Raw genomic sequence first — 14,385 nt, 5'->3', positions numbered from 1 at the left:
TCACTCTCTAAGAAATAAATAATTATTTAAAAATTTTTTGAAAACAAAATACATGCTCCCAGGGGTAACTGAGCAGCTATGTCAGTGGAGCATTGGACTCTTTTTTCTTTTTAATGTTTATTTATTTTGAAATAGAGAGAGACACCTTGTGGGTTCAATCTCAAGAACTGTTAGATCATGACCAGAGCCAAAATCAAGGGTCGAGTGCTTAGCCAACTGAGCCACCGAGGCGCCCCTACAGATTGTCTTTTAACAAGGGTAATACCTGTAGGAAATCAAGTCTGTTAGCTGCCACCGGGTTTCTTATGTATTTATTTGTATTTATTTTATTTCGGTTACTGTGACCTGATTTTATTGAATTCCATATTGTTTTTAATGGAGGAATCAGTGACATGCGATAGTGTATTCGTTTCAGGGGCACAACATACCGAATCCGTAGTTACCTACAGTACGACACGGCCACCACAATCCGACGGTGGTATTAGAATGGCCGTCAGGAGTGTCCCGAACTCTACCAGACCTGAGCACGCAGGAGCTGTGTCTGTGTGCCAAGCACTGAGCACTACAGGAAGGCGGTCTTCAACTGTGAGGACTGTATGCAGACATCAAAAATAAACCTGAAAGGAAACTTCATTGGGTTGAGACTTCATTTGAGGGCTAATCTAAGGGAAGGAAGAGTCCAGGGTACCCGTCTTGCAATACCTTTCTATTATTCATTCATTTATTCATTCATTCATTTTTCATTCAGATTTTTACTTTACTTTTCTTTCTTTCTTTTTAATGAATTGATTGATTGATTTTTGAAATTCCATCCAAGTCAGTTAGCCTATAGCGCAACCGTGATTTCAGGAGTAGATTCCTTAATGCCCCTCACCCATTTAGCCCATCCCCCCTTCCACAGCCCCTCCAGCAACCCTGTGTGTGTTCACTATATTTCAGAGCCTCTTACGTTTTGTCCCCCTCCCTGTTTTTATATTCTTTTTGCTTCCCTTCCCTTATGTTCATGTGTTTTGTATCTTAAAGTCCTCATATGAGTGATGTGACATGATCCTTGTCTTTCTCTGACTGCCTTCGCTCAGCGGGATACCTTCCAGGTCCCTCCATGTAGTTTGCGGTGCCCGTACGCGCCTGGTTCCCACTCAAGTGACTAGGTCTCCGTCAGATACGTCAAACAGCCTTATGCCCCTAAAAGGCAATAATAACTACAGTAAAATCATTGATACATCGTGCATTTATTTATTATGTGTTCAATAAGTTGCTTCCAAGATGGGTAGGAGTAATCTCAATAATGATTGCAAGTAGATTTCCCACTGTCAGTGTTTTAAAAGACAGTGAGCATATAGTTGGTATAAGTTTGCTTCTTCACAGGTGGTTCTTGTGTATATCGAGTCTTTAATTATCTTGGATGCCTTCAGGGATGGTCTCGTTGCCGGTCACGTTGCAAAGAATGGTGACCTCCCTATCACTGCCATCGTTCTCATAAGTCAAAACATCACTGTTGTTCGCAGTAGCACAGAAGACGTTGTCTCTGTAATCTGCCTTAAGAAAAGGCTGGGTAAAAGGCTTCCCTTCATTTGTAAAAAGTGGGTTTTGAGCATTTCTATTCTTTGCCTCCGAAATACTATTGAACAAAGGCTCAGAACTTCGACGAACAAGGCATTTTCTCTTATAACATCGGCAAGCCTTGATTAATTGAGGCCTAAATAACATGTCTGCCCTACGCCCACAAACCGACCTTTTGAGTTTCCGATGTCTGAGGGATTTGGTTAGTGTCTGCACAGTGGATGGCTTGGGTGAGGAGATGTGATTTTGTGGGTGGAGTGGACAGAGTGACTGGATGGGCATGACTACATATTGCACATCTACTGGCCACGGTGGGCTCACTGCCTTCTTCGGATTGGATGAGGCTGCCTGACCAACTGGCCTATGGGCACGAACTGGCTGATAGGGCTTTCCCAGGTGGCGTGTTCTATAGGACTTTTCCAGGTGAAATGACTGGAATTTTTTGTCTGAGCATGATGGCCTTTTCCTTCCTCCACTTGATGGCTTGTTTGCCTTTGGTATACCAGGTGACAGACTTTGGTGTTGTGGACTCGAGGGCCTGATTAACCTTTCTGCACTGGAGGGTATGGAGGACTTTTCTGGACTTGAGACACTAGATAACTTGTGTGTACTAGATAGCAGGGATGGTTGTTCTCGACTACACGGATTGGGGGTCTTGGAGTCGCTGAATGACATTTTGGATGGTGGTCTGGCTGCCGGGGCTGTCACACCTTCTTTCTTGAGCCTGAAAACATAGAAAGTTTAGAATATGACAGTTTAAAAAAGAAGTACTATTGATATCACCAGAAGACCCAGGTACTATGTCAATTTAGACTTTGGTCTTTGTTTTTTTTTTCTTACTTCTAGCAGGAAAATTGGGCACAGTAAGAATTGGAGTGCGGGGAAAGCCATGACTCTGGTTACAGATGTGAACTCATGCTGAACCCTCTCCTTTTTTTAAAGAGTATTTTACTTTTTCAGCCACGTTAGATAACCACATAGCCTACACACGGAAAAACACAGAGTGGTTTCAAGTCTACCGTTGAGAAGGACAGAGAGAATTTCACTTCGTCTAAGAATTAAACTTTACCAAAAGGTCACGAGTTGATAAGCAACTTCTACACAGCTGTCACAACGTGTCAGAAGATAAAAAGAAACTCTTTACCCAGAGTCACTCTTTCCTATCATGTTTACACCCTCGAGTTATCTATCCATGCCGATGTGTATTCACAATATCCCTGGAACACTGAAGGGATGGAGCACGGGTATATTGTAGTCATCAGTCCTTGTACTGGGAAAATTATAGGGAACTACTATATCGGGGCCAGCCTGATCCTCCTATGTGAAAGGCTGGGACTGCGATAATGAGAACACCAATGGTGAATAATGTTTCATGCCATTCAGTCTTCAAATGGTAGATTATCCAAGACATTGTATTGTTTTGGGAATGCAAAGACCCAACATCCTCTCCCTCCGCTTCGTTATTCTCAGGGTCTTAGTCAGATAGTCAAGCCCTCTTTTCCAAGACTCAATTGACAAAGAAATTAATAGCCTGGAGCTCAGCTGAACCCTCAATAGGAGATAGCTTTAGAATAGGCTCAACTGGTAATGTACTTGAGAATATTTCAGGGCGGATATTATTGAAGTGAAGGGAACCACCTACAAGATGAGCTCTGTAGAAATCTAGGGTTCACACAAAGTAACCACAACAACAATGAAACCTCCACTCTACGTCTACACACATGTTGCATTCTTAATTTAAGGGTGTGAAACTTACGTTCCTGCCTTGGGTGCTTCATCAGCCGAACAGTTGTAATAGATGAAACAAAAGCAGATAGATGCAAAAGCTATAATCATAATGCCAATTGTGATAACCAGTAGACGTCTCCGCAAGCTCTCTAGTTTGGTGTCCATTGTTTCGAAGTGTTTAGCTCCTGTCAAAGAGGTGATATCACCATAAAGTGTGTTAGATCACCCAGTTTTCTTCCATTTGATAGCCGTTTGCCACTCAAGGTCAAAATCCATTCTTTCCAGCAGTGATTCTTTTAAAGCCTGGGAATCGTTCCCCTGTTAGCTTCCTACCTGTGTCACTGCCCCAGCCACCTTCTAGAAGGCAAATCTGGGAGTCATTTCTGGCTCCTCAGTACAATTACCTGGGTTATCGCTGCATCATGCCTTGCCCACCCCAGTACCTAGGTTTCTGAGTGTGAATGTGTCTTGAGCATGTGAATGTACTTGAGTGTGAATGTGTGTGTGTGTGTGTGTGTGTGTGTGTGTGAATGTATGTGTATGGTGGCGAGGGGGATAAGGGCCAGAAAAAACTCATGTTGAAGCCTACTCTGTGTGAAGCACCATGCCACACTGAGAGCAGATAGAGGGCAGATTGAGGGCAGAGGCTGGTGGACTGGGTGGGGAAGGGCAGTGAAGGCGGTCAATATGTCTGTACTCTTCATGCTTCTATGTTCCTTGGGTTTGTCACACAGGATTAAGTCTCTCAGGTACTTTCCTAGTAACACCCAACCAACAGCAGCTTTCTGAAACACAGCCTGCCCGTCTGGTTAAGTGCTCAAGTGTATATGATAGGATAGATCATAATTTCTCAAGGTTAAGGCTAGCCACATACCTGTAGTAGGAGATCCATCGCTTCGGTTTGTATCTAAACAACTGTTTGCCCAAACGAACAAAAGGAGGACATAAACACAAAGATTCATGTCCAGGGATTTGTTCAAATGTTTCTTCTACCAAGGAAACTACTGTATATGATGTGGCTCAGCCCGCTGTAGGGGTTTATGACATCATTACCATTTGTGACATCATGTGACAGCAGAATCTCAGCACGGAGAAGCATAGGCTTATGTGTATAAATGTTATCAAATGATTTTTAACAACTTATTTCTCCTTCCCATCAAATATTCTAACAAATTCAAGTCACAAATGTTGGGCGGGTCATTATTCCAAGCACAGAGGGAGATATTGAGGGACGAGAGCAGAAAGGGGATTGCCTTAGATATTGAAGAGCTGTTTTTCCTTATTAAATGGTGAGGAGGCCCTCTGCAGCCTTGTGGTAGTAGTTGTTATGTGTTATAGGGGTTAACTCCTCCTGGACATAAGTCTCTAGAATCTGCTTCTTAAAATGAAGATATTACAAAGCGGCAGTCTTAAAAATAGTGTGGTCCTGGCATAAAAGTAGACACACAGATCCATGGAACAGAACAGGAGACCCAGAAGTAAACCCACAATTAGATGGTCAGTTGATCTTTGACAAAGGAGGAATGAAAATACAAAGGGAAAAAGACAGTGTCTTCAACACATGGTGTGGGAAACTGGGACAGACACACGCCAACGGATGCACCTGGACCACTTTCGTACACCACACACGCAGAGAAACTCCAAACTGATTAAAGACCTAAACGTGAGACCTGAAACCATAAAAATCCTTGAAGAGGGCACGGGCCAAAATGCCTCTGACATGGGCCACAGCAACATTTTCCAGATATTTTCCTGATGCAAAGGAAATAAAAGCAAAAACAAACTATGGAGACTACATCAAAATAATGGCTTCTGCACACTGAAAGCGACAATCAACAAAACTGAAAGACAACCTACCGAATGGGAGAAGATATTTGCAAATGACAATATTGATAAAGAGCCAGTATCCAAAAAATATAAGGAATTTGTACAAAGGAATTTAAAGAAAACAAGAAATCTAATTAGAATATGAGCAGAAGAAATAAACAGAAATTCCTCCAAAGAAAACATCCGGATGGCCCCCACACACATCAGAAGATGCTCAACATCACTCATCATCAGGGAACTGCAAATCAAAACTACAATGAGAGGGGCCTGGTTGGCTTAGTGCATTGAGTGTCTGACTTTTTCTCAGTTTATGATCTCATGATTCATGTGTTCAAGCCCTGGGTCAGGCTCTGGCCTACAGCCTAGAGCCTGGAGTCCACTTCAGATTCTGTGTCTCCCTCTCTCCTCCCCTCCCCTGTTCACGCTATGTCTCTGTCTCTCAAAAGTTAGTAAACATTAAAATATATTACAATGAAATATTACCTCATACCTGTCAGAATAGCTAAAATAAAAAACACAAGAAACAACAAATGTTGGTGAAGATGTGAATAAAAGTGAACCCTCTTGCATTGTAGGTGGGAATGCTAACTGGTGCAGCCCCTCTAGAAAACAGTATGAGGGTCCTCAAAAAATTGAAAAAAAACCTACACTATGATCCAGCCATTGCTCTACTGGGTATTTACCCTCAAAATAAAGAAAACACTAATTCAAAGGGATACATGAACCCTTATGTTTTTAAGAGCATTATCACCTAGAGCGAAACTACAGAGACAGCCCAAATATTCATCAACTGATGAATGGTTAAAGAAGAGGTAGTATATATAGAATATTACTCAGCAGTCAAAAGGAATGAAATCTTGCCATTTGCAATGACATGGATGGAGCTAGAGTGTATTATGCTAAGCACAGTAAGTCAATCAGGGAAAGACAAATACCATATGATTTCATTCATATGTAGACTTTAAGAAACAAAACAAACGTACAAAGAAAAGGAAGCAACGTAAAAAACATACTCCAAATGACAGAAAACAGATCATGGTTACCAGTAGGGAGGTAGGTGGAGGGACGAAAATTAAAGAGTACACTTACATTGGTGAAGAAAAGTGATAAAAAAGGATGAAAAGAAATTAGCAATTACAATTCAAAACAAGGTTTTGTATGATACAGAGAATCTCCTTTTCCTTAAGATCTCGTCATCTTTTCATTGTCAACTATGAAGTTTCAGAATGCCCCAAACTATTCTTTTATAATACAATAACTGTTATTTTACTTAAAGATAAATTATAATGATTAGTGTAGTTAATATAAGGATGTAAAGATTAGAACTTGGTGTTTTGTGTTTCTTTAAAGATTTTATTTTTAAGTAATCTCTCCACCCAACATGGGGCTCAAACTCACAACCCCAAGATCAAGATTTGCATGTTCTTCCAACCAAGCTAGCCAGGCACCCCTAGACCTTGGTGTTCTTAATGCTTTGAAATTAATGTTGAAAACCTGGAATTCATTCTTTTGGTTAACCTGACTGCTACACTGAGCATACCTTTGTGTATTGTTCCCTTAAAATGTTTAGTTTTTGGATGTTGATTAGAAGCTTTTTGTGTTCAACTCCTCTATTATTTTTTCAAAACTTTTTAAATGTTTATTTTTGAGAGAGATAGAGAGACAGAGTGCAAGTGGGGAGGGGCAGAGAGACACAGAATCCGAGGCAAGCTCCAGGCTCTGAGCTGTCGGCACAGAGCCCAATGCTGGGCTTGAACCCACCACCTGTGAGATGGCCTGAACCGAAGTCAGACTCTCAACTGATTGAGCCACCCGGGCACCCCACAACTCCTCTATTATTAATTTTCAAGTGTTATTTGCATATTATTATGGTGCTCATCTTACCTTGGTTCCGTGAGCTGTCCTCTCTCTGTTTATTAAATTTACCAATTGACAGAATGAACACCAGGTATATCAGAGAGGTGCCTTTGTTCTGTGTGATTACTGTGCAAAGCAGCTTAGGCTGCTGTCACAAGCATCCAGAATAAAACCTGACTCTGCTCAGGAGTAAAACTTTCGGGGCAAACATAACCCTCCCCAGGGTAGCTATCTATATTTTCCAATGTACAAGTCCCAAAATACACTATTTAAAAGGCAATTTAATATTTTGGCAAAAAAAAAAATGAATATTGCAGAGGGAATGAGTCTTGTCAATCATCCTAAGCCATATTTCCTACTCACAAAATTTAAGTTTTCAAATAAAATAATTAAAATTAACTTCTGGGGCAACTGGGTGGCTCAGTTGGTTGAGCGTCCAACTTCAGCTCAGGTCATGATCTCTTGGTTTGTGAGTTCAAACACCACATCTGCTGTCAGCACAGAGCCAACTTTCGATCCTCTGTCTCCCTCTCTGTATCCCTCCTCCACTTGTTCTCTCTCTTTCTCTCAAAAATAAATAAATAAATAAACAAACAAACAAACATTAAAAAAATTAGGTAAAGCATCTGACTTCAGCTCAGGTCATGATCTCACAGTTCATGGGTTCGAGCCCTGCATCGGGCTCTGTGCTGACAGCCAGCTCAGAGCCTGGAGCCTGTTTCAGATTCTGTGTCTCCCACTCTCTCTGACCCTTCACTGCTCACGCTGTCTCTGTCTCTCTCTCTCTGTCAGAAATAAATAAAACATTTTTAAAAAAACTTAAAAAAATTAACTTTCCCCACCTTACACTTTGGTAACCTTATATACATCAGAAGAACATTAAGATTTGAATAGTCCCTTAACCTTTTTATTGAGCTGCTGCTAACCATCAGGGTGAAGCTCAGTGTAATCATTCATTGATTCAGCAAACATTTATGGAGTCCTCCTCCAATGTCCAACACCATGCTTAATGCTGTAGATCCCAAAATAGGCCAGATAAAAATTCCTGTACCCTTGGAACTTCTAGTCAAGTAGAGAATACAAGTAATTACAAGGTAGTGTGAAGTGGGCTATATGAAGACTAAGCACAGTGCTTGGGGAGAGAAAGATCATTCTAACAATGATTGGAAAGAATGGATTAGAAGGGAACTCAGTCAGTTGGTGGAGGGAGCACTTAAGAAGAACGGAAAAGATGGTTACCAAATTGAGGTACTGAAGGTGGAAATAAATAGATGAACTNCGGGGTGCCAGGGTGGCTCAGTTGGTTGAGCGTCCAACTCTTGATTGTGGCTCAAGTCATGATCTTACGCCTGTGAGATCGAGCCCCATGTCTGGCTCTGTGCTGTCAGCATGGAGCCTGCCTGGGATTCTCTCTCTCTCCTCTCTCTGCCCTTCCCCCTTTCTCAAAAGAGAAACAAGAAATATTAAAGAGGTTGAATTGAACATTAAAGAAGTTGAAGGAATTGTCAATTCCTTCCTTTACTGTTCCAGTGGAGGAAAATGAAGAGTTGAGAATAGCTTAGAATTCTGACTCAAACAACTGAGTGACTACTGGTCCTATTCATTGAGACAGAGGACAAATAAAGTTGGAGCTTTGAAGAGAATGAGAGTGGTAGAAGTTAACGAGTTAAATTTGGGTGATGTTGAGGTAAGGTTCTTATGAGATATCTAAGTAAACGTGTCCGAAAGCCAGTTTAAGTATATGAACTTGAAGTTCAGAAGATGGATTCAGGGTGGCAGTCATCAGAATCTAGAACAAGGCTTCATAACACTTTTTGTGCCATTGGCAGTGTGGCGAAGCCTGTGGACCCCATCTCAGAAAAATATTTTTAAGTGTACAGAATGAAATGCATAGAATTATAAAGGAAGTGAATTATACGAAAATAGTTATCTCATACAAAGTTTGTGATGTAGTAATATATGTAATTATTGACTCATTAAAGAGATCTAGAGGTGGATCTAATAACTACTATAAACTGAAATAATGATAAGCATAAACAGTATTTTGAGATATTTCCACAAGTATAATATATTGAACTAGAGGCTCCTGGGTGGCTCGGTTGGTAGAGCGTCTGGCTTCGGCTCAGGTCATGATCTCACAGTTCATGAGTTTGAGCCCCGCGTCAGGCTCTGTGCTGACAGCTTAGAGCCTGGACCCTGCTTTGGATTCTGTGACGCCCTCTCTTGCTGCCCCTCCCCCACTCTCTCTGTCTCTGTCTCTCTCAAAAATAAATAAACATTAAAAAATTTTTAAGAAACAATATATTAAACTATATATGATGTCTAATAATGGCAAAGTCACAGACACCGGTTATACTACTGCGGTTTGTTGCCTACATTCATAATTGGAAGAAATACTAAATTTTCATTAGAGATTGGTGAAGATAAAAATCTGTTTTTACCCGTTCAAGTTTACAAATTGTCTGAATTTGATTCATGTGCCCAAGTCAGAAACCCAATCTATAAGCTAACTGAAGCTCATAGGAATGGATATGATCCACCCAAGGAGAGAGAGTATAGAGGGAAAAGTGCCCAGGACCAAACCGTGAGAAACTTCAACATTTAGGAATTGAGTAAAGGAGGCTGATGTAGCGAAGAAAGTCAAGAAATACCATATGATTTAAAAAAAGAAAGAAAGAAAGAAAGAAATATCATATGATTTTACTCATGTGTGGAATTTAAGAAACAGAACAAAGGAGCAAAAAGAGAGAGAGAGAGGCAAACCAAACAACAGACTCTTAATTATGAAGAACAAACTGATGATTGCTTTAGGGAGAGGGTGGGGGATGGATTAAATAGGTGAAGGCGATTAAGGAGGGTACTTGTGATGAGCGCCAGATGGTGTATGGAAGTGATGAATCACTATGTTGTACACCTGAAACTGATATAACACTGTATGTTAACTGGAATTTAACCAAAAACTAAATAAAACAAAAGAAGTGACAGAGAGGTAGGGAGGGAAACAAAGAAAGTATGAGATCCTGGAAGCCATGGGAAGAGAGTTTGGTTTTTTTTTTTTTAAGGTATAAGCGGTAATCAACAATGAAAAATATTGCTAAATGTCTGAAAAGAAGTTCAAATGGATTTAATAATGAAAAGGTCACTGGCGATCCAGGCAAGAGCACTCTTTCAGTGGAAAGGTAGAGCCAGAGGCCAGATTTCAGTGGGTTGAAGGGTAATTGAGAGCTGAGTACGTGAAGTCCGGCAGTGTAGACAATTCTTTCAAGTTTGACTGCAAAGGGGGAAGATAGGGTGGCTTGCCAGAGGGGTATGGTAGCCCTCAGGGGGACATTTTGTAAAGTGGAAAAGCCCAGCTCAGTCAACATCTGATGGGAAAGCTAGCATAGGGGAACATATTGAAGCCACCGAATGTAGGAGATAGAGCCAGGCTTTGTAGTGGGCAGTATAGACTGTGACAGTCAGAACTTCTCTGCTCCCCGTGGACAGAATTGCAGATCAAAAAGTTGTAATCTGATATAGAGCCATTGAAGATAGGGGATGGCAATAGGGGCTGGAGGGAGGAATTTGAAGAATTTCTATCTGATGGCTTCTATTTTCCTAGTAAATGACAGGGGAACTCACCCTTTGAAAGGGGAAGGGACAGAGGTTTGAGAACTGGGGAAAGTTTGGAATAGATGCTGCGGAGAACAGAAAGACCGAAGAAACGACCTGATGTGATATGGTTGGGAATTTTGCCCTTTCCCTGGCTTATGAGTAAAATATGTTTGCCTTTAATGGTAAAGTTATTTCAATGGTAGTTGGTGTGTTTATTAAACTAAAAAATTATTCAGCATTGGGGCGCCTGGGGGGCTCGGTTGGTTGAGCCTCCGACTCTTTTTTTTTTCTCACTGAAATCTGTTACTTTATTTTAATGGAATCTTCTTCACACATCTTTTTTTTATATAGTTTATTGTCAAGTTGGTTTCCATATAACNATGGAGCCTACTTGGGATTCTCTCCCCCTCCCCTCAAAAGTAAACAAATAAACATTTAAAAAAAACAATCAGCATAATGAATACCACTTGGGAAGTAAATGTTAATAAAGGCTGTTACATAATGTAACATTCAACTTTCTGAGGGGCCATATCCATACATATGTTGCTAAAGGCTAATATCCAGGAGATTACTGCCTATGTTTTCTTTTAGGGGATTTATGTTTTCAGGTCTCACATTTAGGTCTTTAATCCATTTTGAGTTTATTTCTGTGTATGGTGTTAGAAAGTAGTCAGTTTCATTCTTTTGCATGTAGCTGTCCAGTTTTCCCAGTACCATTCATTGAAAAGATTGTCTTTTCTCCATTGTATATTCTTGCCTCCTTTGTCATAAATTAATTTACCATATAAGTGTGGGTTTATTTCTGGGCTTTTTATCCTGTTCTGTTGATCTCTGTGTTTATTTTTGTGCCAGCCCCATACTGTTTTGATTACTCAGCTGAAATCTGGGATTGTGATACTTCCACCTTTGTTTTTCTTCCACAAAATTGCTTTGGCTACTAGGGTCTTTTGTGGTGCTTAAAAATTGTAGGCTTATTTATTCTAGCTCTGTTAAAATTATCATTGGTGTTTTGATAGGGATTGCATGGAATCTATAGATTGCTTTGGGAAGGATGGACATTTTAACAATATTAATTCTTCCAGTCCAAGAGCATGGCACATCTTTCCATTTGTTGTCTTGTCTTCAATTTCATTCATCAGTGTCTTATCGTTTTCAGCGTATGGGTCCTTCACCTCCTTGGTTCAACTTATTCTTATGTATTTTATTCTTTTTGGTGTAATTATGAATTGGATTATTTCCTTAATTTCTCTTTCTGCTACTTTATCACTAGTGTAAAGACACAGAGCAGATTTCTGTGTATTAATTTTGTATCCTGCTACCTTATGGAATTCATTTATTCTCATTTTTTTGGTGGAGTCGTTAGGGTTTTCGCTGTACAGCATCATGTCATCTGTAAATAGTGACAGTTTTACTTCTTCCTTACCAATATGGATGCCTTTTATTTCTTTTTCTTGTCTGATTGCTGAGGCTAGGATTTGCAGCACTGTGTTGAATAAAAGTGGAGAGAATGGAGATCCTTGTCTTATTCCTGATCTTAGAGGGGGAAAAAAATTCAGTTTTTCAGCATTGAGTGTGATGTCAGCTGTGGGATTTTTATATATGACATTTATTATGTGAAAGTATGTTCCCTCTAAACCTACTATGTTGAGACTTTTTATCGTGAACAGATAATGTATTCTGTACAATGCCTTTTCATCATCTACTGAGAGGATCGTATGGTTTTTATTTTTCCTCTTGTGAATATGATGTATCAGATTGATCGATCTGTGAATATTGAGCCATCCTTGGAATAAATCCTAGTTGATCGTGGTGAATGATCCATTTATTTGTTTATTTGTTTATTTCTTTTTTATTTATTTTTTTTATTTTTGAGGCAGAGAGAGACACAGCATGAGTGGGACAGGGGCAGAGAGAGAGACACACACACACACAGAATCTGAAACAAGCTCCAGGCTCTGAGCTGTCAGCACAGAACCCGAGGCAGGGCTCTAACCCATGAACTGCAAGATCATGACCTGAGCTGAAGTCGGACACTTAACCGACTGAGCCACCCAGGTGTCCTGATTTATTTATTTATATTTTAGAGAGAAAGCATGTGAGTGGGAGAGAGGGTCGGAGGGAAGGTGGGAGAGAGAGAGAGAGAGAGAGAGAGAGAGAGAATCTTAAGCAGGACCCACACTCAGTGCAGAGCCCAACACGGGCTTGATCTCAGGACCCTGGGATCAAGACCTGAGCTGAAATCAAGAGTTGGACACTCAACTGACTGAGCCACCCAGGCGCCCCAGTGATCCTTCTAATGCATTGCTCAATTTGGTTTGCTAATATTTTGTTAGGGATTTTTGTATCTGTGTTCATCAGTGATGTCAGCCTATAGTTTTCTCTTTTTTTGTAGTGGCTTTGTCTGATTTTGATATCAGAGTAATGCTGGTCTTATAGAATGAATTTGGAAGTTTTTCTTTCTCTTTTATTTTTTGGAATAGTTTGAGAAGATTAGATATTAACTCTTTTTTAAAAACTTTTTTTAATGTTTTATTTATTTCTGAGAGAGAGAGACACACACACACAGTGTGAGCAAGGGAGGGTCAGAGAGAGAGGGAGACACAAAATCTGAAACAAGCTCCAGGCTCTGAGCTAGCTCTCAGCACAGAGCCCGACGCGGGGCTCGAACCCACGAACCGTGAGATCATGACCTGAGCTGAAGTTGGACACTTAACCGACTGAGCCACCCAGGAGCCCCTAGATATTAACTCTTAAATATTCCAGAGAATTCACCTGTGAAGTCATCTGATCCTGGACTTCTATTTGCTGGGAGAGTTTTGATGACTAGTTTCATTATTTATAATCAGTCTGTTAAAATGTTCTATTTCTTTCTGATTCAGTTTTGGAAGATTGTTTCTAGGAGTTTATCCATTTCTTCTAGGTTGTCCAGTTTGTTTTCATATAATTTTTCATAGTATCTTCATATAATTCTTTGTATTTCAAACTCACAAACGGTGAGCTCATGACCTAGGCCGAAGTCGCTTAACTAACTGAGCCATCCAGTGCCCTTGTGTTGGTTGTTATTTTTCCTCTTTAATTTCTGATTTTATTTATTTGAGTCCTCTCTTTTTTTCTTGATGAGTCTGGCTGAAGTTTTATCAATTTCTTTTTCTTTTCAAAGAAGCAGCTGTTGGTTTCTTTGATCTTTTCTCTTGTGTTTTTAGCTTCTTTTTTAAAAAAATAATATTCTAGATGCTTACTTTTAAAAAAATTGTTTTTAATGTTTATTTTTGAGAGAGAGAGAGAGAGAATGAGTGGGGGAAGGCCAGAAAGAGGGAGACACAGAATCTGAAACAGGCTCCAGGCTCTGACAGAGCCTGATGCAGGGTTCGAACCCACAAATGGTGAGCTCATGACCTAGGCCGAAGTCACTTAACTGACTGAGCCATCCAGTGCTTTTAGTTTCTATTTAATTTACTTCCACACTTTAATATTGATTTCCTTTTTTCTCCTGACTTTGGGCTTTGTTTGTTCTTCTTTTTCTAGTATTTATAGCATAAAATTAGATTGTTTATTTGACATTTTTCTTGTTTCTTGAGATAGGCCTGTAGTGTTATAAACTTCTCTCTTAGAGCTGCTTTTATTGGGATGCCTGGCTGGCTCAGTTGGTAGAGCCTACGACTCTTGAGCTCAGGGTCATGAGTTCAGGCCCCACATTGGGCATGAGCCTACTTTAAAAAAAGAGAGAAAGAAAGAACTGCTTTTGTTATGTTCCAAAGATTTTGGATCATTGTGTTTTCATTTTCTTTTGTCTCCTTGTATTTTTTTATTCTTTTT

The 14,385-nt window shown here is 40.1% G+C and overlaps 1 protein-coding gene across 1 annotated transcript; it reads right to left on the bottom strand.

Annotated features, from left to right (window-relative positions):
• Positions 1 to 1,232: 1,232 nt before the first annotated feature.
• CUNHXorf66 (chromosome unknown CXorf66 homolog) lies at positions 1,233 to 4,254 on the bottom strand. Its single transcript, XM_077774124.1, has 3 exons — positions 4,166 to 4,254; positions 3,320 to 3,476; positions 1,233 to 2,287 (listed from the first exon to the last, which is right to left on the bottom strand). The coding sequence occupies exons 1-3, from the start codon at positions 4,251 to 4,253 to the stop codon at positions 1,393 to 1,395; spliced, it is 1,140 nt and encodes a 379-aa protein (XP_077630250.1). The 5' UTR covers position 4,254; the 3' UTR covers positions 1,233 to 1,392.
• Between the last annotated feature and the right edge of the window lie 10,131 nt (positions 4,255 to 14,385).

The sequence above is a fragment of the Crocuta crocuta genome, unplaced genomic scaffold (assembly GCF_008692635.1).
Source record: "Crocuta crocuta isolate KB4526 unplaced genomic scaffold, BGI_CrCroc_1.0 scaffold241, whole genome shotgun sequence".
Taxonomy (NCBI): domain Eukaryota; kingdom Metazoa; phylum Chordata; class Mammalia; order Carnivora; family Hyaenidae; genus Crocuta; species Crocuta crocuta.
The sequence above is the reverse complement of the archived record's forward strand: the minus strand, read 5'-3'. Positions and strand labels throughout refer to the sequence as shown.